Source organism: Chelon labrosus, assembly GCF_963514085.1.
Source record: "Chelon labrosus genome assembly, chromosome: 4".
Lineage (NCBI taxonomy): Eukaryota > Metazoa > Chordata > Actinopteri > Mugiliformes > Mugilidae > Chelon > Chelon labrosus.
In genome coordinates, this window is record NC_140340.1 from 12,178,133 (window position 1) to 12,199,280 (window position 21,148).

Below are 21,148 nucleotides of genomic sequence, written 5' to 3' on the forward strand. Positions count from 1 at the left end.
AGCAACAAAATGTATTTATTAAAAACTTAGAAGATCCCCTTTTTTAAATAAAAAAATAATAATAATACTTACAGAGTATATTTATTTTGTCTCACTAAGTGATAAGGAACAGCTCACAAACACATACACATTAACGCCCATATAATATATTTAATGAGTGTGGCTTAGGATCCAGATCCGTTAAGTCAACATGTGGGTGTGTTACCACCTCAGAAAAATTATTATACATAATGTCCCCAAACAGGACTCCCAAGTTATCATTAACAGGTGCATGTATAACAGCAGCAGAGTCGTTCAAGTACAGTCTGTACGCGTACACAGGGTCTAGGTCTAATCAGGTCAAATGAAAAAACCTATCCCTTCTAAAAAGTTTTTTTTTTTTTTTTTGGACAGTGAAATGCACTGTAACACACAAAATCTTCATAAGGTTTAACAGTGGTCTACGGTGTCCTTCTTTATCTTGGTATTCTGGGACTTTTAAAGACCTGCACAGGCGTAATCTCTAATCTGCCTGGTTAGATGTCTTATCAGGGTGTGTACAGCTTGTGTATTTCCCTGTGAACTTTCTTGTGTCTGTTCTTTATTCACATAGAAGCTTGGTGACCTGCAATCCTCAACCTCAGCTCAAGCAGAAATATGATCAGGTAAGTAACTGAAAACATTTGTGTGGGCATTCAGGACCTTATTTTCACATTGCGGTAGAACAGAGCAGAGCAGTATTTATTTATTTTCCCACCAGCAATAATAATTGCTCTTACAGTTTGCATACAGCATGATACAGAAAGATATAATTCAAATGGACAAGAACAAATAACAAAACAATGCTTCAATTAAAAAGCATGCCTTTTTATTTCTTGAATATATTGAGGTGGTGTTTTTGTTTAACTGTACACCTTGCGTGCTGCTTCGCTTCAGAGGTGAGAGACACTGCACAAGGCACTTCAGATTCTGCCACTCTCTCAGCTTCGAGGCAACACAAAGGACATCGTTCCACTGAGGCTACTTACAAAGAGAGGCCAACATGAACCACAGGACCCCGTACTTTTAGTACATTCAGACTTTAAATAGAATCATATATTCATACACACACATATCCCACATCAGTAAAAACCATACTAGCTTGATATTTGTACAGACCTGCTTAAACGCACAATTTTCTAAAACAGACATGTCATTGAAAGAAGAAAACCTGATTAAGCTAAGGGCGACAGTCGTCAAAGATGATCACACAGCATAGCTCTTGACAGAAGTGGGAAAACTCGCAAGTCCACATCAGCCACCTCCTCGCATCATAACTGCGTGAAGAAGGTTCCTCGTTACGTGAGGCCTGTTTGACAGAACAAACCCCGGCAAGAGGGTATTGTTGTATACCAAGGATAAGGGTGATAAACCCGATAATGCCAGAAGGGTAAAAGATAGATGAGAAAACTGTTTATACTTCAAGTTACGGTACAGCTTCACAAGATGTATAATGCCAATTACATTCCTTATTACCACAATTATATTTTCAGTAGTGCATTGGCTGGGTTTGTGAAAGAATCACAAAGTGAAATGGAAAGATAGAAAAATAGTGTGACACGAGCAGAACAGTGCACCACGTGAGGCGACGATACGACTGTACATCGTTGCAGAGTGGATGAGGGTGCGATAAGACGGTAACATGGCAAACGCGGCTGGAAAACATCCCGTGCATTTTCAGCTCCTGCGGGATTTTGAGTGCTGGATGAGCCACTGAAGTGTGATATCTGAAATCAAAGGAAGGATTGGTTCATGATTTGGTCATTCATGACTGAGCAGCAGCAGATTTAGCTGCACAAAAACACAATACAATACATATTTGTGTGCCACACTGACTCCCTTTGTATTCGCATTTATTAGTTTGGATTTAGAAGACAGACACGGACATTGTCTGTGATAATGGTAAACGGGGCACAGCCCTCCACACCCATTGTAAATAATACTATAACAACTAAGTGTAACTTGCCAATGTTGTCTTTCTCTTTGCAGGAAATTGAGTAGCAGCATATCTCTCTGTCTTGAATAGCTGCAAGATTCCTATAGAGTGGGGAAAAGTGCATGAATCAATAAATATAATAAGTATGCATCCAAACTGATTAGAATTCTCTTTCATCTGCTGCATGTGGGATACAGTTTAAGATACAACTCTCTGTGCATGTTTCTTCCAAGACAGTAGAGGGAGCCAGAAATCAACAAATTAGTTTTAGTTCAGTTTTAACAAGAGAGCAGATTGTCATTTTTTTATCCTGTCATTAGCACAGAAGTGATTTAATGAATGTGGAATTAAAATAAAACATAAAAAAAAACTATAAACCTTGTGTACATAATAATCTAGTCTTAAATTTCAAATGACAAAATCTAATGTCCTTTTTATGGCAAAATGACCAACACTGATGCAAAAAATGACAGAACAGGACATTCAACTGTAGTGAAATTTTATGTTTATGTTTTATGCATCATTTTTTCATACTTACATTTTCTCAATGAGCTGCTTTTCATCTAGAGCGGTGGGGAGATCCCTTTTGTTACCGAGAACCAAAACCTAAAAACACATTACTATTGAAACCTGCTGCAAGTATTCAGTAGAAACCCACATGTAGTTTTGCACAACTACAGAAATCACGCAAGTCTTAAAATTGGCGGAACACTTACAGGAATTCCTTGCAACTGAGGTTTGTCTAATAAATTATGAAGCTCATTTCTCGATGCCTCCACCTTTTCTCGATCTGCTGCGTCAACCATGTACCTAATTAACATAAGCAGGTGGTTGCTGGTTAGGAAGTTCTCCGTAAATTCGTTCTCAATTGACAGATCTAAAAGGTAGACGCAGATACTTACACAATGGCATTGACTCCCCGACAGTACCGCTCCCACATGCTCCTGAACCTCGGCTGCCCTCCGATATCCCAGATCTGCACAAATAAAGGCACATCGTCACAAGATATATCAGTTTCATATTCCTGTCATTATTACTATCTATCTAGGTGTCATTTAATGACAAATTTAAGAACAGCAGTAGAAAGACTGAACCTTGATGGTGACGTTTCCTTTCGTGACCTTCCTCATGTTGAACCCCACTGTAGGGATCATATCTTCACTGAAATGCCCAGACTGAAAGGAAAAACAAGTCACTGACGATAAAACTGTGACTCCTAGTTGCTGAAAAGACATAATTTAATGCACAAACAATTATTTGACACAGTAAAATAAAGCCTGTTCACACACACATTTTAAAGCATCCACACAACAGGAGGATATGTACGTCCCAGCCTAAACACATGCAACAGTGCAACTGGTCACTGAACTGCATCACAGTCACATTACAACATAAAATAACCTATTCTTTTACAGTTTCACACATTTTTCTTTTGTTGTTAATAAATGATAAAAGACTGTGCAGCAGCTCTGAACAAAGCACATTACGTTTTCTTATAACCCTCAAAGGACCTTCAACAACCATCAGTAAAACCAGAGTTGAGGTTTAGGGTTTTGTTTTTGAATAATTCATGAGGCATTGTCAATTTTTTATTTGTATTTTTTAAACTACCCTTTTAATTAAGAGGAGGGGAGGATGATAAGATATTCGGCAACATGTGGCTCTATACACTCGTCTGGCAGTTCATTGGATACACCTGTTAAAATGAAATGCATTCGAATACAACAATCCTGCACTAGATGTTAGCTTAATGAAGGTTATGGTATTCAACATTTGTTCAAAACCACAAACTACATCCTCTAAAAAGATCATACAGCCGAGTTACCACCTTTCCCACGCTGTTTCCACCTCAACTGAACATTACAGTAATGACGCTCATATCTAGTACAGGACTGTTATATTAGAGGGTATTCATTTCCACCAGGTGTACCCAATGAACGGGCAAGTGAGAGCAAATTAAAATGAGAAAACAGACGGAGTCATGTCTACAACATGACAAAATGCTGCAATCATTTTTTTGCTTGTGTTTAAAAATTATGGAACTGTGCAGGAACGTCGAACAAAGTTAACTACATCCTGTTATATTTATAGTTCAGACGGTTTTGTTTTTGAACAATACAGTCATAGTCATTCATAAACTTTTATCGAACACTGCAAAGGAGGGAAAGATTATAAAATGTGACTCTAATAATCAAGTTTATGGGTGCATTTCGATTCTCCTTGCATATTCAAATCTGTGCCAAATCTGTGCCATCTGTGCTTGAAACTAGAACAAGAACGGAGCGAATAATTTTACACCAAAAATACCCCACATGTTTTAGTTTTTGTAAATGTTCATTACTGCAAACAGATGTGAGCATACGCTTCACTTCAGCATGCAGAATCCCCATTTGAAGTCAAAATGCACAAGTTGTTAATATTCCTTCTCCATGTCCTCCTTGGTGAACCAGAGCGCCCTGCACTGTCTGGCGCATGCACATTTTGCAGCACATGACTTGCCGGAGTCACCTGATAAAGCTAAGTGGAAATGAGTGCAGCGGTCTTATGACTGACAAAGGAGGAACTACCCCCAGTGCAACCATTCATGCACTCTAAACTCTGACAGTGGCTGGTAGAAGAGTTTTTTTATCTCTTCAGCGTAAAAAAGACCAGCAGAAGCTGCGTCACGTTCCGACCTCAAACTAACTTCCTCCTCTGACACCCTCGCTGTTACCTGATAACCTTGTGTGAAGAAGTCAGAATTTTCTGAAAAGATTATCTTCGAATCATAAATGCTCAACAAAATGCATACTGGCTATTTGTGTTGTCTTGTGCTTATTAAGATAAGACAGAAAAAATCTTTAACACTAAACTAAGAATAATTTTCTTTATGAATCAGTTAATATTGATCTAAAATGTCTGAAAATGGAGACAAATACCTGTCACATTTTCCACAAAGCCTACACTGAAGTTTTGGAATGGCTTGTTTTGTCTGATTCAGTTTGTTTATCATGTAAAAGTAGAAAATTCCTCACAAATCAGAAGCTGGAACAAATATGTTATTTTGATAGAAAACAAGATTTGAACATAGTTACTGTGATTCATTTTCCACTGACTGACTCATCAATTAATTCTCTGGTAGTTTTAGTTCTCCCAGAGGCTGCTACTGATTTTATCAAATCATCAATAACTGAAAATAGTAACTGAAAATGTCAACAAAAGCTTGGGCACCGTTGTTAAAGACACGTCAAGCGACAATCACGTTAGACAGAGTGCGATGCTTTTAGCAAAGGAAACAGCCCGAAGTGTTTTGTCTCTCCACAACCACATGTCTTAAGTACAAAAACAGTCTTGACATAGCTTCCTCTAACGCTGTTCACTGACCATCATTATTCATATCAATGTCAAGACACATCACGTGAAGTAGAGAAATGTACAGAATTGTAAATTCACATTAATCCCAAGCGAGTACCAAATATTGCAGAGAATATTTTCAAATCCAAGCTAAAAGGTCGATCCTGTGAAGTTGAGTTTGATTGGCTGTCAGCCATGGGAGTAAAATGTCTGCAAACAGACGTTTTTTTTCACAATATGCACCTGAAAACCCCACTTTGCAGTCTAGTGATTGTGACAATGTGAATTGCCCCATTAGAAACACCCAGCTTTTGAGAAATCGCTGCAAACTTGCACAAGAGACTAAACGAAACAGCGGGCCACAGCAGAAGATACAATCGGCCCCTGCAGCTTTATCACATTTTTTTTTTTTTAAAGTAGCTGCAGTCATATCTACTTGTCTGTGTTCACATCTGAGGAAAACACTGAACATGAACCGTGAATCTGAAATTAATATGGGTTGAAATTAAATTATTTGGAATATGGACCCGTTTTTTGTTGTTGTTGTGGTAGAAATGGAAATCTGCCCCTTCATACAAATGGATCCATTGAATCAGGCGTCAATGCAAAACTGATATTTTTATCATTTAAAAATACTTGACCCAACATCTACTAATTGTAAACTACCCCCCACCTTTGGTGTTTTTATATACCCAGTCTTTTATTATTATTATTATTATTATTTTACAGTTGAAGTCAGCTTCAAATTGTTGCAGGAGACCTGTGCACAAGTGTTTGGAAATGTTCACATGACTCTGTGATCCGTCCTGTTTGGCTGCACCTCAGGCATTTGTTGTAACTGTCAACATGTTTTTTACTTCCCGCTGACAAATAAACTATGACAATTATAAAACGATGCAATAGTTTAAGGTTTAGCATGCTGAGCAGTTAAAACACTAGCCGACGAGCACCAAACTAGTTAGCTTAGCTGAGGTGCTGACCAACAACCTAACTTGACTGCAGGTGGGGTTTTTTTTGTTTTTCTCTTTGTTTTTCCTTTTGGTGACACCAACATAGTAATGTTACATCGTTTCTGGACCCAACAACCAGGCAGTGTGGGTTAGCCCACAGCTAGCTTGGCAACTGTCATCCCATTATTAGCGCTAATGCTATTAGCACTGCTCCTAGCAAGGTGGCTATTAGCAGCTGAAGACTTACAGCGATCACGTTTACAAATGTTGTTTTCCCAGAGTACTGCAGGCCGACCAACGTCAGCTCCATCTCCTCCTTCCAAAACAGGGACCTGAACCAGTCCAAAAGCCGGTTTATTAGCGCCAGCATCTTGACGTCGGTTGATCACTCTCCCCCTGTGGTGGTATCTGTCTCTCCCTCCCTGTCAGATGTGGCGTTTTCCAGCGAGGAAGGGAAGTGGGACACAAGCAGCTGTCATATGATCAGTCAGCCTAAACCGTGCTCATCAGCGCCCCCGCAGGTAAACACAGGAAGTACACACAGTTTTAAAGACTCATTTTATTGGTAAAACATATGTCTAGAAAAACAACATTTAAGTTAAAACTATGGTGTATAATATTTCATTTTGGGACTAAACTACAGGACTTAATGCCATGTCATTACAGTCATACTGACTGCAGCTAAAGTGACTAGGTCCTCTAAGACTTGTGGTCACAAAGCGGAGCCTTTTACCACGCGTAGTGGACCCGAATGGTCTTTGGATTAATCCTGGCTCATGAGCTGGTGTCCACTCTCCTCCTTTAAAGGTGACATTCACTGCTAATGGCTTCAGCCTCACTATGCCATCTCCTGCTGTGTGCAACTTTGGCAACATTGGTGTTTCATTTGTTGTTTTTGATATAGTTGGAAACAAAATGGCCCCAGATGCAACAGCTCAATTAAATCATAGGAAAGCTTTTTGATACACTCAGCTCTATAATACAAGGCCTTGTTTTCTTGGTATTCATGTACAGTATGTACATTAGGCCATAAGAACTTTTGTCACTTGCAAATGACCAAGAACTCTAATAATAAACACTTTGGTCGGTCATTTTCTGACCGAACAGACAAGAAAAACCCCCGAAACATATGTCACTGCTCAATATTTCAACTCTAAAAAATATCGTACAGGCTTATTTTCTTTCAGCTTTTCTCATCAAGCATTTGTAATAAAAAAAAAAAACATTTTGCTCTCGATGATGTGAGGTCAGAGAATAGGCTCAAGTTATGGTTAAATTGGTCAGTAACCACCTTATTCACAGTTTCTGACCAATATAAAATCAGCGGGAAAAACAAAAAGAAATGAATAAATTAACTTCACCCAGAGTATATCATACATACAAAATACATATTTTTCCAAATGTCTGAATGGGTGAATCACACATATCACATTCTAGGGAAATGTTATGTAAAATATAGAAACATAGAAATCATTTAGTACTGGATAAAATTAAATTACGTTTACTGTTTTGTTTTTCTTTCCATCACATATGGATATGTAAAAAAGGGTTCTGTCACTGACCTAGGAGACAGTGAAAACCAAGCACCAAGGATTGATTGCTCTTACTCTCCACACTCAAAGTTAAAACACATGTTAAAACCCATCTGATCTTTCCAGAAGCTCTACCGAAGCATACCAGGATTCGGCATATTGTTCAAGGGGCTCCTCAGCAGCATTGAAGAAGCAATGACAAGCTCTCTCCAATGGACATCAATCTGTCAAACCCTTCAAGACGCCTTAACAGATTTCTCCGTGTTTAAATGTGTACGATGTGCGCAAGACACCTTGTGCCACCATCATCAGTACTGATTGTGTTACACTGACTGTAGCTAAAAGGATCGATTGGCCGCTCTCAGACTTGCTATCAAACAACGGTGGCTTTTCCCAGAAGCAGCTGATCAAAACTGTTCTTGGATTCATCCTGGATGATGACCTGGAAACCGCTCTCTTCCTTGGAGAGGTGAAATTCACTGGTGTTGGTACAGACTGCTACAGCTGGGATGGGTTTATTATCTAGAGCAGAGAGACACAGTGCAAATAATGTTTTTAGTAGTGGTATACCCGAGTTTCAATGAATATCCATGAGCATGAGTTCATACAGTTGTCTATTAACAGTATTTATCTTTCCTGGAAGTTATACTTTTTGAATTGAACTTAAGTAGATTTACTGTGGCTACAGAAAAAGACCATTTAAAGTCCACATCTCTAGCTGAGGATTTGTGATGTAATACGTGGCTAAATATAAAAGTGCCCCCTCCTTTCAGCGAACAAATGTTCATTAAATTTAAATGAACTCTAAGAGCAAGCCAGTGCCTTACGTTTGTGCTTTTCAATCACATTTTCACAGGTGCACTAGTGTGTTGCAACAGAAAATGTTAAGCAGGTTGGCGCTCTTTACCAGACTTTGCTTTTGTTTGTTTGTGGTTTGTTTGTTTGTTGGTTGGTTTCAAATTTCATAAAGAATCAGATATGAAAGGATGACACATGTATCGTTAAGCGTAACATTCGCTTTCAGTTACGCTGCTCAGTTCATCACAAATGACTAATTGTTTGAAATCATGCCAGAATTTCCATATAAATAAAAACCGACATATGCAAATCACTTTTCCTTTAAGGCCTGCTTACTTGCTTTGCGCTTCCTTAGCTTCTTTATGCAGGCAGTGGATATGAACAGAAGGAGGACGATGGAGATCACAACAAAGCCGACGCCGAGGGAAACACGAAGGCAGTCACTGGGCGTCTCTGGACAGACGGTCACATCATTAAGTTTATTCAGATGGTTAGATAGACTGACTTTATTGACTTGGATCTTATCTTACTGTGATTAAAATGTTGGTGTGTCTAGCGATGTTGAGGAATACCTTATCGGTTGTTCACAACATAGTCAGGCTCATGACTTCACGACAGAGAACAGAAACTCATGCCAGTCAGTTCTCATTGCATTTACTACTGTTTAATAAGAGCCCTTGGTGTTATTATGAACAGAACCCCCTTTAACTATTCATACAGGACAAAATAAGGCATGATAATAAAAGCATGATTAAATGTGAGGAACCACTCCCAATACAATCGTCTGTTGCACATTCAAACCTCCATAAATTCGAGTGAAACACAGTGTGGGCCAGACTTCTTTGTAATAAGTGAGTTGGGGGTTTTTAGCCTACAGCAGTGGTTGAGTCTAACACGCATATATTTCCGTATGTGCACACGGTAGCCACAGATGTGACACCCACAGTCAAACACTGAGCAATATATCCCGAAAGAAAAACTGTTCTTTGGCAACAATATCACATTCTTAAACCAATTATTTAAACCAACTTTGTTTATTTTACAGTTTTAAAGTATGTCTCACCTGTTTGCTCCACTCTCTCTCGTCCTTTGTTTTCCTTGCAGACTGAACAGTTGCTGCTGGAGCACAGGAAACCCGAGGAACAAGCGCAGGTTGCATCCGTGGTCGCTGTACACTTTGCAGAGTACTCTAACAAGACAAGATTTCAGTAACAGGACTCCCCTTTATAACAATGTTATGTCTTTAACCCAAGGTTTTGAATGGTCAAGTTGTTACCTTGGTGGCATGACTTGCATTCCTTACACCTGTCAAACATGTTGTATTGATCTGCAAAAGAGCCTTCCTTACAAGGGAGGCAAACCGTTTGAGCATGCTCAGTGCAGAAATCCGACATAAAATGACCTTCAAAACAACAACACAAGAGACTTTCAGCTTATTTCATCACGTTAAGTAATCATTGGAAATCAGTTCAACTCAAGACGCTTATCTAAAAACACACAAAATTATTCCATTGGGTGTTTTACCTGGCGGACACTGGTTACAGCATCGTCCACTTATCTCCCTCTGTCTTTCTCCACAGCTTGTAGCATATGCTGTCGTCCACATACTCAGCACAGACGCAACTGCCAGAGGAAGGTACAGATTAATCATTGTGACCAGTGCTCTGCTTGTGTCTTCAGGGTTTTTATGTTGTCTGACTAATGACGTCAGTGTGTCATGGCTGTGGTTTTCTGACTACGACGCTGCAGCAGGAAGTGAGAGACCACTGGGGCCAGTCGGAAACAAAGAACAGCTTAATAGAAGAATTACAAAGGTGTTTTATTTTATTTATTATTTTTTTGTTATTTATGCTGGTAGGAATTTACTAAATGTAGTAAACAAGCCGAAATCTCGGCTTGTGTTTACTACTATGGAAATCTCGGCTTGTGTTTACTACTATGGATTTTCTCTCGCCTTAAGGCTTTCCTGTAAAGCATACACTAGAGGTGTTGTTTCAGGTTTGGCTTTGGAACGCTTGTTCAGACTTCTGAGATCAAAACCCAGGCAGGTGCTTTTCTGCTTTTCTTGTTTTGGAGTTTTTCAGAATCAGAGTCAGAGACTCTGATTCCTCATGTTTGTCCATGGCTCCTTTTCTAAATTGATAGTCTGTTTTAATGAATGTAGAGGAAGAATTTTACCTCATGAGACATTTCAAAATTTCTCGTAAGTTAAATGGAAGCAAGTGAGACACCAGTTGACAGGAAGATGTTAGTAATAATGACTGGGCTGAGTCCTGATTTCAGGATTCATTTCCAGTGTTTTATAAAAGACTTAATGATGTACCTTTGCTAACTGAACATCATATACTGTATATTATCAACTAAAACACTGTTCCTTTAGTTCTTCAGTTTTAATCTGTGATGTCTGTTGGTAACTTTTTTCTTTTTTTTACTTTTTACTAAATTACTAAAACTTGAACTGGACTGAAGTTAAATTTGACACAGTACTTAGATCTGATAAAATCACTACCTCCATCTCGTCCATCACTTGAGTTAGTTGACAAGCAGCACACAGTCTCTACTTAAAGATGAGTTTATACCTCTGCGGGACATCGATGTCGTAACCTACGCATGCCGGCGCGAGCCATTTAAACTTGTGCAATCATCAGTCTGGCTCGCTCTGTAAAAAAAACAAACACTAGTCGGCGCTGTTTCTTTTTTGCCAGTTGGGTTAATTTTTGTTTCTACTTCCTGATTCACTTGCAACAATGGCGACTGAAACTTTTGCCATAATTCCGCAGAAATTTCGACGAAGATGAGTCATACAAACGTTTGTATCTCCGAACCTCCTCAGTTAACCTTTCCTCGATGTCTTCCATCTTTATTGACGCAAAACAATCAATATGAAAATTGTGGAGATGGAGAAGCAGCTGGAAATATTAAAGCGTAAATACGCTGCTACCAAGCGGACCGATCACAGCTCTCGCGCACTGCGTCGCCGCGGAGTGTACACTTCCGGAGGTGGTTTATAGTCCTGCGTTAAGTCTACGCAGAGGCTACAGCGCAGACCCCTGTGCAGAGCCTAGTGCCGTAGCTGACATGCACCTCCCCAGAAATGTAGGCGCTGCTGCGACGCAGAGCATAAGAGCTGTGATTGGTCCACGTAGCGTGTTTCTGCTTTAGTATTTCCATCTGCTTCTTCATCTCGGCAATTTTGTTTCGGATCAATAAAGATGGAACACATCAAGGAAAGGTTAACTGAGGAGGTTTGGAGATACAAATGTATGTTTCAGTCACTACTGTTGAACGTGAAGCAGGAATTAGAAACAAAAATTAACTCGACTGGCAATAAATATACAGCACCGACTAGTGTTTGGGTGGCATTTTTACAGAGCGAGCCAGACTTCTTACCAGTGCTCTAAGGCAAATACTGACATTAAGATACCGGTAAATTAAAACAAATGAATTATGCTATCCTGAATTAGGAAGCAGATGTCAAACCTGCCTATAAAATTGTGCACCATAAATCCGATAAAATTCCTTCTGTGTACAACTTGTGAGCCACCACAGACTGGAGAGACACTAATAAATACGGATCAGAACAGGAGAAACGTTAGTAGCACAATTGAATCTAAAGGAGTTCTATCATAGGGGTTCATCTGTACTGAAAGCCACGGCTTAATTTAATCTCACAAAGTGTGGCGTGAACAATTAAGCTTGGACTATTTGTGGGTTTTTACAGTTCATTGTGCGGAGAGCATCTCTGCACAGCTCTCCGCTTCATTCACATGTATTACAGCAGAACAGGCGTGTGGTTTTTTTGTGCAAAAGCAGAATGATGTTAGTCGGCCACAGCTGTGTTGTGAGAACTATTTCACGTCAAACGATGACTCACTGCAGAAGGGAAACCAGAGGCGGGCTCTGTTCCATTAGGTGTATGTTAATTGTTAGTCAAGAATATTAATAGAAATGGGTATTTACTGCTTTTATCTGATTGATGTAATTGTAAAATTAATATATTTTAGGCAGGCAATGTGGAGACATTATCTTGAGCTCAGTAGTCTTGTAATGGATGTTGTTAGCGTGGTCTGACATATACCACACAATTAATTTTTTAATCATAAAAACTGAATGTATAATACAAACAGTCATTGTCAAAGCCTTGTTGTTATTATAGCTACTGTCAGGGAAACATCAATGAATCAAGCCCATCTGATAACATCTGATTATGTGCCCACTCTGACTCATTTTGAAAGTCTGCATTTAACACAGTGTGTACTGTTGACTTGACCGACTTGTGGGGCTGTGCATTTCTGATGCTTGTTGTGGTTTTCATTTGCATGAAGTTGCGTACTATAGGAGAAGGTGGGGGTGGAGGACGCCATACTCTACCTGCTCCATCAGACTCTCTCACACTTTCACATGAAGAATTCTGCTGTGAGGATCATGTTTTTTTACTTTTCCAGTGCATTCAACACCATCCAGCCCCTGCTGCTGAGAGACAAGCTAACAGAGATGTGAGTGGACTCACATCTGACTTCCTCGATAGCATCTCAGTGTGTCAGGTTGGGGAACTGCACGTCCAGGGCTATCGTCAGCAGCACTGGAGCACCACAGGGGACTGTGCTCTCCCCTGTCCTATTCACTCTGTACACCTCAGACTTCAACCACAACACAGTTATGTTACCTGCAGAAGTTCTCAGATGACGCTGCAATTGTGGGGTGTATCAGGGATGGACAGGAGCAAGAGTACAAGAATCTGGTGAACAACTTCGTCTCATGGTCCGGAGTGAACCACCTTTGGATCAACACAGCCTAAACCAAAGAGATGGTAGTGGATTTCCAGAGAGTCTTTTTCCTTCCTGTGCGATTGCTCTCACCCATGTTGCTCCTCCCGTCATTTTGTTCACCTGTTTCACCCCAGCTATCTTGAAAACACTGCTTACTTGCCGTTCCTTGAGTTTCAATACAGTTCTTTAGTTTTGTCTTTTAAATCTGAAATCATTTTTATTTTTCAAATAAATTTTGGTTAGTTCCAGTTCCAGTTCCAGACATTTATATCCCTTCCCAGGAATGACAAACAGAGGTGTAACAGCTACAGACAGGTGTCAGTAATGTCCTGTGCTATAGTGATTGAAAGGCCTTATAATTATTCATTCATTCACTTGTCCTCTGGAGGCTTAATGCAGGAGTCTATCCCTGCTGTCAATGGGCAATAGGACAGAGACAGACAACCAGACTCACACCAATGGCCATTTTAGAATCACAAATTAACCTAACAAGCATGAACAGTGGGAGGAAGAGAGGAGTACCCAGAGAGAACCCACGCAGACACAGGGAGAACATGGAAACTCCATACAGAAAAGCCCCAGTTGGCCAGTGGTTTAGAACCCAGAAGCTTCTTGCTGTGAAGCATCAGTGCTAACCACCACACCGCTGTGCTTCCCACCTAATAATTAATCTCGCATAAATTGGTTGCGGGGGAGATCTTTTACTTTGGTAGCATTGTTGGTTATATTCACGAGTTTGGCCCAGCTTGAGAGGGAGGGTGTGCCGAAGGTGCAAGTGGAGCAGTAGAGCAAGATGGGTTGAACAAAAAGAGGAGGGGGAAACCTAAAGGTTGTTACATTTACACATATCAGAAAGTCTTTGCTTGTTCCTCAGTATAATGATCAATGCAGAGCTGAGGTGCTGTCATGAGATTCACAATGTCAAAGCTTTGTCAGGTACAAAAAATGAAATCCATGCAAATGCCTAGCAACAAAGCCATTTATTCATTTTCCAGTTAAAAGAAAAGGCTGTTGCTCTGAATAAGAGATAAATGTGCACATAAGTTGTACACTGAGTGAATTTAGTGTTTTTGATTAAACAAAGACAGCTTAGTTGTCTATTACTTAGCTGTAATACACAACAAGCTAACAGAATAAAATCAGACAAGAAGGCCTAGCCCTACCCCTAGGCATACCCCTGATTCTAGAAACAGTGCTGTCAGTGAAGTGTTTCAGCTCATAGTAACACTTCATTGACATCCCCTCTCATTGAATTCACACCCCCAAAACCTCATGACCTGTGGCTATACCACCCATAACATCACGTACTTCTCTCTCTGTCACTTTCACATTAATCGCAGCCATGACTTCTTGCTGAAACCTTCTTCAAGTTGTGACATAACCGTAGACGTGCTGGCACTGAACAGTAGTCAGGGTGAATCGTCGCTGTCTAGCCACAAAGGGCAACAATGATACTGTAAAGGTGGTTTGCTCTTATGCACAAGACAATTGCCACCCACTCTGAAAACGTTGTGAGGAAGGTGGGTGGAGGATGCTGCCGTCACTTGAACTTTAATGCGACAGCGTTTTTAGGCTTAGAGTGCGACATTTGGTAGCACAGAACACGGAATACCCGCCCCTAAAGAAATCACAGATACACAGCCGCTCAACCCCGTTTGACGTTTTCGTGCTTTACGGTCATAAAGGGGAACTCCGCCGCTATTATACATCAGCGTGTGTTTTCAGGTCTTGGGAAGTACTACTGCACGTGTTGTTGTAGCTGTTGTGTTGAGTTGAATACATTTCCTTTAAGCTGTGTCACTTGAGTCTCACGGTGCGGAGTTAGACAAAGGTCTGCTAACCAGATTTCGCATCTCTGCTTGACATTATCAGCTCAAGGATATGTATGCTACTGTTAACACACAATGCCAGCCCTCAGACTGACCTGTCAAGAGTGGAGCTAATGTAAGTGGCAGGCTTGACAGTATACAAAAATGCATGTAATAATAAAAAGCATGCTACATCCATGTTTTGTTTTTAGACTGAGTGCTAACAGTGCCGCAGAGCTAAATCAGTGAAGTGCCCCTTCATAACACATAATCAAAGACAACTGAATATGGATATTATGCACTAATCAACCACTAAATGTCAAAGTGAAGACAGATCTCCACAATTTATCACACAAACTGTAAGTCAAAGGCAAAAAAAACCTTTATTAGCTCTTTAAAAAGTACACAAAGAAATACAAGAAATACACAATCCATTTGACAGAACTAGCACACACAAACGTACACACAGACCTATGTCATGTTAAATGAAAAAAAAGATAAAGGAAATAAAACCCATAAGGAGTAAAGGTAAGTACGTGTTCAAGGTAAACCTGTTGGCATGTTTTCCTAGTAGGTTGCTGTCATTTTCAGTAGCGTTATTTCTTCTAAACGTTACAGGGTTGGTCATGCTCATATTTCTTTGAAATCACACGTCAGCTTCCTGTATCACTGCCGTTTACTGAAAGTATCTGCATGGACGGTTGTGCACCAACGTGCATTCTCACTCATGCTCATTTAGTTCAGGTGTGCAAAAAAATTTCCACCTGGACCAGCTGCAACACCAAAATGCTGCTTATAGATTCATCATTATAACAACATAATACTACTGCTGTATAATACATGTTTTGCAGAACATTTAAGTGCATTTTACCAATACTTAATACTTCTGTATTATTTTTATTTTAGTTGGATTTGAATAAGTGATAAAAAATAAACACAGTATTGATTGAATGAACTAAACTAAAATAAATTCAGGATTTTTACCAGTAACAAACTATCAAGAAATACATTTGTTTTCTCTGGGAAGCCACCTATTAAAAGTCATTTTTTTCCAGGTCGAGTCTACAAAGTCACAAAGGGTTTCAGCAGATGCACACAAAGCTGCTTGTGATTAAAGGGTGTGTGTTTCGTGTTTCTTGGAGAAACATGAATGAAGAAAAGTAATGAGGGCAAGCTTTCACTACTCCTCTGAGTGTACCAACCTGAGAAACATCTCCAGTGAAACATGAAACTCCTTACATTTGCAACATCAGTCTTTCCAAAGGCCAAACTGAAAACATGCGAGGAAGCTTGTCACAGTGGGGGGAAAAAAAGAGGCACATCTAAATCCTCATGGGAACTTCCCCCACCCACAATGCCACAGAAACCTTTTTTTTCTTTTATTTATCATGTTCTCTGTTCAACAGAGCTGCTACCAGTGGAACTAGAAGCAGAAAGACTATGTAAGGAAAAAGTAAAATGTTTTTCTAAGACCACAGTTCATATTCATGATATCAGTGCTATTGATTGTCACTATATCTGTTCATAATGTGTATCTCTCAGACTTGTCACAAGCCCCATTAATCCATATCACATTATGTCATGTAATAAGGTTTAAAAAAAATCAACAAGAATATGTATATATGAACATTTTAGCAAGGCCTGATGTATCAGGTTATGCAAAAATCTGCATGTCTAGAATAAATATTAAGAAGACTAAAACAGCAGTACTAGCAAAATGTACCACTTAAATTGTTTCACATTATCAGAAAGTGAGGTACAATTTGTGCAATTTTCTTTGGATAATTAAATTCACCCAAGTTTCTACAACAGAACAAACACAATGTCAAATATTGACCACACCTCTGTTCTAATACAGATACAGTAAATTGTTTTCTGACACATTTCTAATATAAAACCGACGACATACGAAAAGGCTGAGTGATCAGCTGGAAATTATTCATATGATGATTATTTGATCTATGAAGGAAGCTTTCACCTCAAGGCTCCCCGGGATTCAGCTTGGCAGAGGACTCGCTGACGTCGCCGATCTCCTCAATTGGTTTACGACAGGATGAGTTCAATTCTGCACAAAACACAAAACACAATTAATGTTCTCACCAGCCACATGGAAGGTACTGGAGCTAGAAGAGTATATGTGTGACATAATACTATGTGAACAATAGGAACGAAAGTGTGAAAACTATAATGTGTGGGGTTAAAGAATGATATTCTTCATTTTAACACGTTTGGTGACTTTAATACTTCAAAGAATGAACCCAAACTAGGCTTAGCTTGGCATAAGGGCTCCAAACAGTCTGAATTAGCGCAACTGTGGTTTGGTGTTTTGTAAAAACAGATGTGAGAGTGGTATTAGTTCTCTTAGTCTGACTCTCAGCAACAAACCAAGTTCTTTTTTAAAAAATCTCATCATGTTTCGCTCAAGTGCAGAACCATTTTACTTTCAACATACTTTGTCCTGTAGTTGTCTTCCAGTAAGGAGTGATGTGCATCTTGCAGGTCAAAGCAGTCAGTACGAGAAGTCCAGCAATTCCAAATATGACAAGGGCCATACCTGGGAGGGCAAGACCAGTTAGCTACAGGTTACTTAACGTTAGCTTTTAACACGAGGTTACATCTGCTGCGAGTGTTTTACCAATATAGCTGCCTGTGTTTGAAGGAGCGTTGGGCGACACTTTGTCAGTCGAGGTGAGCTTTTGCAGAGTAGTTGTGGTTGGCTTCTGAGTTGTAGCCCCCTCCTGTGGACGGTGGGTTGTGGGCGCGTGTGGAACACTTTTGGTCGGTGTTGGGGTTTTACTGACAGAAGGGTTACAGGTGACATCAGAGGTGCTGGTCCCATTAACTTTCACTCCTGCTGATTCACAGCTAGAATGAAACAGAGAGGCTGTCAACAACACGACCACACACACCGTTGGGACTGCAAATTCTTCATATAAATGTATGAATGAAGTATAAATGTTGAATTGATGTACTATTCAAAACACAACAGCCATACTTTGTCCACTTTTTACAGCTTGCGTTGATGTCATTGTTGAAATATCCTTCTTTGCATTTCAAACACTCTGTGAGGGAAAAATAGTTGGCGATTAAATAGACAAATTCTTTTACATATATATGTATGTGACAGCTGGGATAGGCTCCAGCAGACCCCCGTGACCCTTAACAGGAATAAGCGGGTACAGAAGATGAATGAATGAATGAATGAATATATATGTATATGCATATATATACATGGAAAATTAAATGATGACTCTGTACCATTTCCTTCTTTTCCATAGCCAGGGTTACATTTGCAAGTGGAAAAATCATTGTCCCAGGAAACAAATCCTGTACGGCACCGACATTTTGCATCTGTGTTTTTGGTGCATGGCTGTAAAACATCACTCCCTGTACCTACAACAAGAAAACATCTCTGTTAAAGACAAGTTAGGACGTGAAAAGTGTCCTTTTAATCTGGACACTTAAGTCTAGATGTATTTGTTTGTCCAAAATTTGACTGTACGGTTATCGCTTCGTCAGCTTCTGTTCAAAGTAAAGTCTTAATCTTACAAAAGCTTCAACACTTACCCTTCTCGCAGATGGTACACAATATGCACGCTGTACTACCATCAGGCAGGTAATTTCCTAAGGAGCAAGGTTCACAGTGATCACCATTAACTACTTTGTGACCTTAGTGTATTACAAAAGAAACAATGCGATTAAACAATGTGTGTTTAATCACAAGTACATGTTTAAAGCACATAAGGAATAGACAGAAATCCAAAACCGTTATTTTTACAGAGTTAAGCAGAACGAGGAGGAAAATACAGAAAGAAAGTAATACTTTACCTTCAGGACAGCTCTTAGCATCCAAATCAACAATAAGTTCATTAAAAGTTAGACTAAGTATGAGCAGTTTGAGCAGAGCCATGTTCAGTGCAGCCGCGCTACGAAATGTGTTTCTCGTTTGAAACACTACAGAGAGTGTGAGACAGAAACTGCCTCTTTGGGTTTCACCTCCTATATATGACACGGCCATGGAAAACACAGTTTCAAAGATCAATCACTTCCTCATTATCTTGTCTGCACCTTATCTACGTTTTTAGACAGATAAAACTTCTACTGAATAAAATTTAATTTCCTTTCCCGTTTTCAAACTTTCTCAGAGTTTTTTCACTTCACTTTAGTGTAGATCCTTTCACATGTAGCTGAGATCCTTTTTTTTGGACATCAACACTCTCATTGTGCTTATTTGCCACGTTATAATAATTTCTGCTTCTACGTTAACACAACACAGACTTACAGGACACAGGTCTTTCACACAGCAAACCTCTCCAAGAAAAGCAAATGTGGGTTTTTTGAAGCTAACGTTTGAACTTTTCTGCCATGAGGTAGGAAGATAAACGTTACTTTGTCCCCGACACCGTGAAACTCTCATCTTTTTAATGTATAATAGTACTTGACAAACCTTCAAATTGTAGGAAATAAATAATCAAATAATCAAATAATGTTTGTTGCTGCAGTAACATTTAACACTCATAAAAGCTGAAAATCATTTTCCATCACTGCAGCCTGTGCCATAGTAACGACCTTTAGGAAACAGGGCGTTATATTCTGTAAAGTAATACAGCTGTAGAGGTATTTTTTAGCCTGTTTATTAACCTTTATCTGAGCTTTTTTTAAATTCTTTCGGGAAAATAGGTAAGAACTGTGGTTATCTGCGGAAACTGCTGCTCTTTGTTGTTTTGCAGAAAGAACATGACACCGTACCTTTGCATATGGACTCACAGAGGAGATGGAAACAACCACATATTCTTGATTAATCTGCAAGATACAACCACACATATGCTACAAGCTTGCTTCTTGAAAACGGAAAACACACCTCCGCTCAAATTTTAGCACGCTGAAATTATAAAAAACATTAAGTAAAGCATAAGAAAGTTCTTAATATATTCACAACAATGTGAGTGGCTGTAAAAGGGATCCAAACTTATGATAATTCAATTAAGCCAAGTAAAGAAACGTAATCTACATGATTCAGTATGAGCTGTCATCGCCATGGGTGAAATGAATGACATCTTGGCATATTTGCATAGAGAGAGACGCAGCGTCTCCTTCTGACATAACATGACCACACTGTCACTTCTCTAAACTTCTAAGTCCTTGTAGTCACAACGAAGCACATTTCCTTTTTTTTTTTTGTCGCCAAAAAACTTTGCCAAAGTTTCGTGTATAGATCTCATATGTCACAAATATCCCCTTTATTCACATGATTTTTGATCATCCATTTGACCAAGTGATGGGATGTGACGTGAAATCCAAGGAAACAGACGCATTAGTAAAGGCAATGGGGCGTGAAACTCAACAACAGCAGCAATTTTAAACTTAACATTTTAACATATTTTTCGCTTGTATTCTGAATCTGAAACCTGCATTTGTTTTATAGAGAGCTTTTGTAATAAGCAACTTCTTTCATATGCAAATGAATGGTTAACATTGACAAGGTGGTGCGGGAAGATCAAGGTAGGTCAATTCCCTGAACTTTACTGTTCTTGTAGACACAACAGAGTACATTTCCTTCTTAAGCTGCTCTGAGGTGTTGCCTACACCTCAGAGCAGCTTCATGTGAGACCATGCATTGATCTCAGCCCTCATGCCCTAACCTGTAATCACCACAACCCACCCAAAAGAGATGTTACGTGTAGGCGTTGTAACACATTCTATTAAATATGCTTTCTCATGGAAATAGACTTTAGTATTCTTATATTGGTCCTGAGAAGATCATTATAAATGAGCCAGCAGTACTGTGCAGATTCTCTCACTCATCTCTGAAGTGCGTTGTACCCAGTGGAGTAACCAAGAAACCAAAACTGAACTTCATTATTTGACTGCTGCTGTGAGCAAATTACAGATGCACAACTAAAATCAGCAGCTAACAGTAAAGTCAAAAGAATTAGTCAGAGTCTGGCGTTCCAACATTAAGATATGCTAGAATAAGTGATTGTACTGCATGTGCAGCTGCAAG

The 21,148-nt window shown here is 39.5% G+C and overlaps 2 protein-coding genes and 1 long non-coding RNA gene across 3 annotated transcripts; all 3 read right to left on the reverse strand.

The window, feature by feature from the left end:
• Positions 1 to 4: 4 nt before the first annotated feature.
• Positions 5 to 6,867, reverse strand: arl8ba (ADP-ribosylation factor-like 8Ba). The gene is made up of 7 exons (XM_084542261.1): positions 6,485 to 6,867; positions 3,049 to 3,129; positions 2,857 to 2,930; positions 2,671 to 2,764; positions 2,493 to 2,560; positions 1,985 to 2,055; positions 5 to 1,745 (listed from the first exon to the last, which is right to left on the reverse strand). The coding sequence occupies exons 1-7, from the start codon at positions 6,605 to 6,607 to the stop codon at positions 1,696 to 1,698; spliced, it is 561 nt and encodes a 186-aa protein (XP_084398387.1). The 5' UTR covers positions 6,608 to 6,867; the 3' UTR covers positions 5 to 1,695.
• Positions 6,868 to 8,018: 1,151 nt separating this feature from the next.
• Positions 8,019 to 10,373, reverse strand: LOC311486690. Its single transcript, XR_014699006.1, has 3 exons — positions 9,631 to 10,373; positions 8,904 to 9,020; positions 8,019 to 8,291 (listed from the first exon to the last, which is right to left on the reverse strand). It is a non-coding gene; the product is annotated as an uncharacterized lncRNA (long non-coding RNA).
• A 6,623-nt stretch (positions 10,374 to 16,996) lies between these two features.
• LOC311486907 (uncharacterized protein) lies at positions 16,997 to 19,225 on the reverse strand. The gene is made up of 6 exons (XM_084542929.1): positions 18,823 to 19,225; positions 18,712 to 18,768; positions 18,175 to 18,537; positions 17,780 to 18,115; positions 17,597 to 17,698; positions 16,997 to 17,209 (listed from the first exon to the last, which is right to left on the reverse strand). Exons 1-6 carry the CDS (start codon positions 19,160 to 19,162, stop codon positions 17,124 to 17,126), a joined length of 1,284 nt encoding a protein of 427 aa, XP_084399055.1. The 5' UTR covers positions 19,163 to 19,225; the 3' UTR covers positions 16,997 to 17,123.
• Positions 19,226 to 21,148: the final 1,923 nt, after the last annotated feature.

Bases quoted from the DNA above. Each gene is read 5' to 3' on its own strand.
- LOC311486907 (XM_084542929.1), bottom strand. From the start codon at position 19,162: ATGGCCGTGTCATATATAGGAGGTGAAACCCAAAGAGGCAGTTTCTGT. The intron at 18,769-18,822 runs TACACTAAGGTC...CTTGCTCCTTAG, and splicing joins TCGCATTGTTTCTTTTGTAA to GAAATTACCTGCCTGATGGT. The intron at 17,699-17,779 runs GTAAAACACTCG...TTGCCCTCCCAG, and splicing joins AAACACAGGCAGCTATATTG to GTATGGCCCTTGTCATATTT.
- arl8ba (XM_084542261.1), bottom strand. From the start codon at position 6,607: ATGCTGGCGCTAATAAACCGGCTTTTGGACTGGTTCAGGTCCCTGTTT. The intron at 3,130-6,484 runs GTAAGTCTTCAG...TTTTCCTTTCAG, and splicing joins CATTTGTAAACGTGATCGCT to TCTGGGCATTTCAGTGAAGA. The intron at 2,056-2,492 runs GTAAGTATGAAA...CCCACTCTATAG, and splicing joins AAGCAGCTCATTGAGAAAAT to GAATCTTGCAGCTATTCAAG.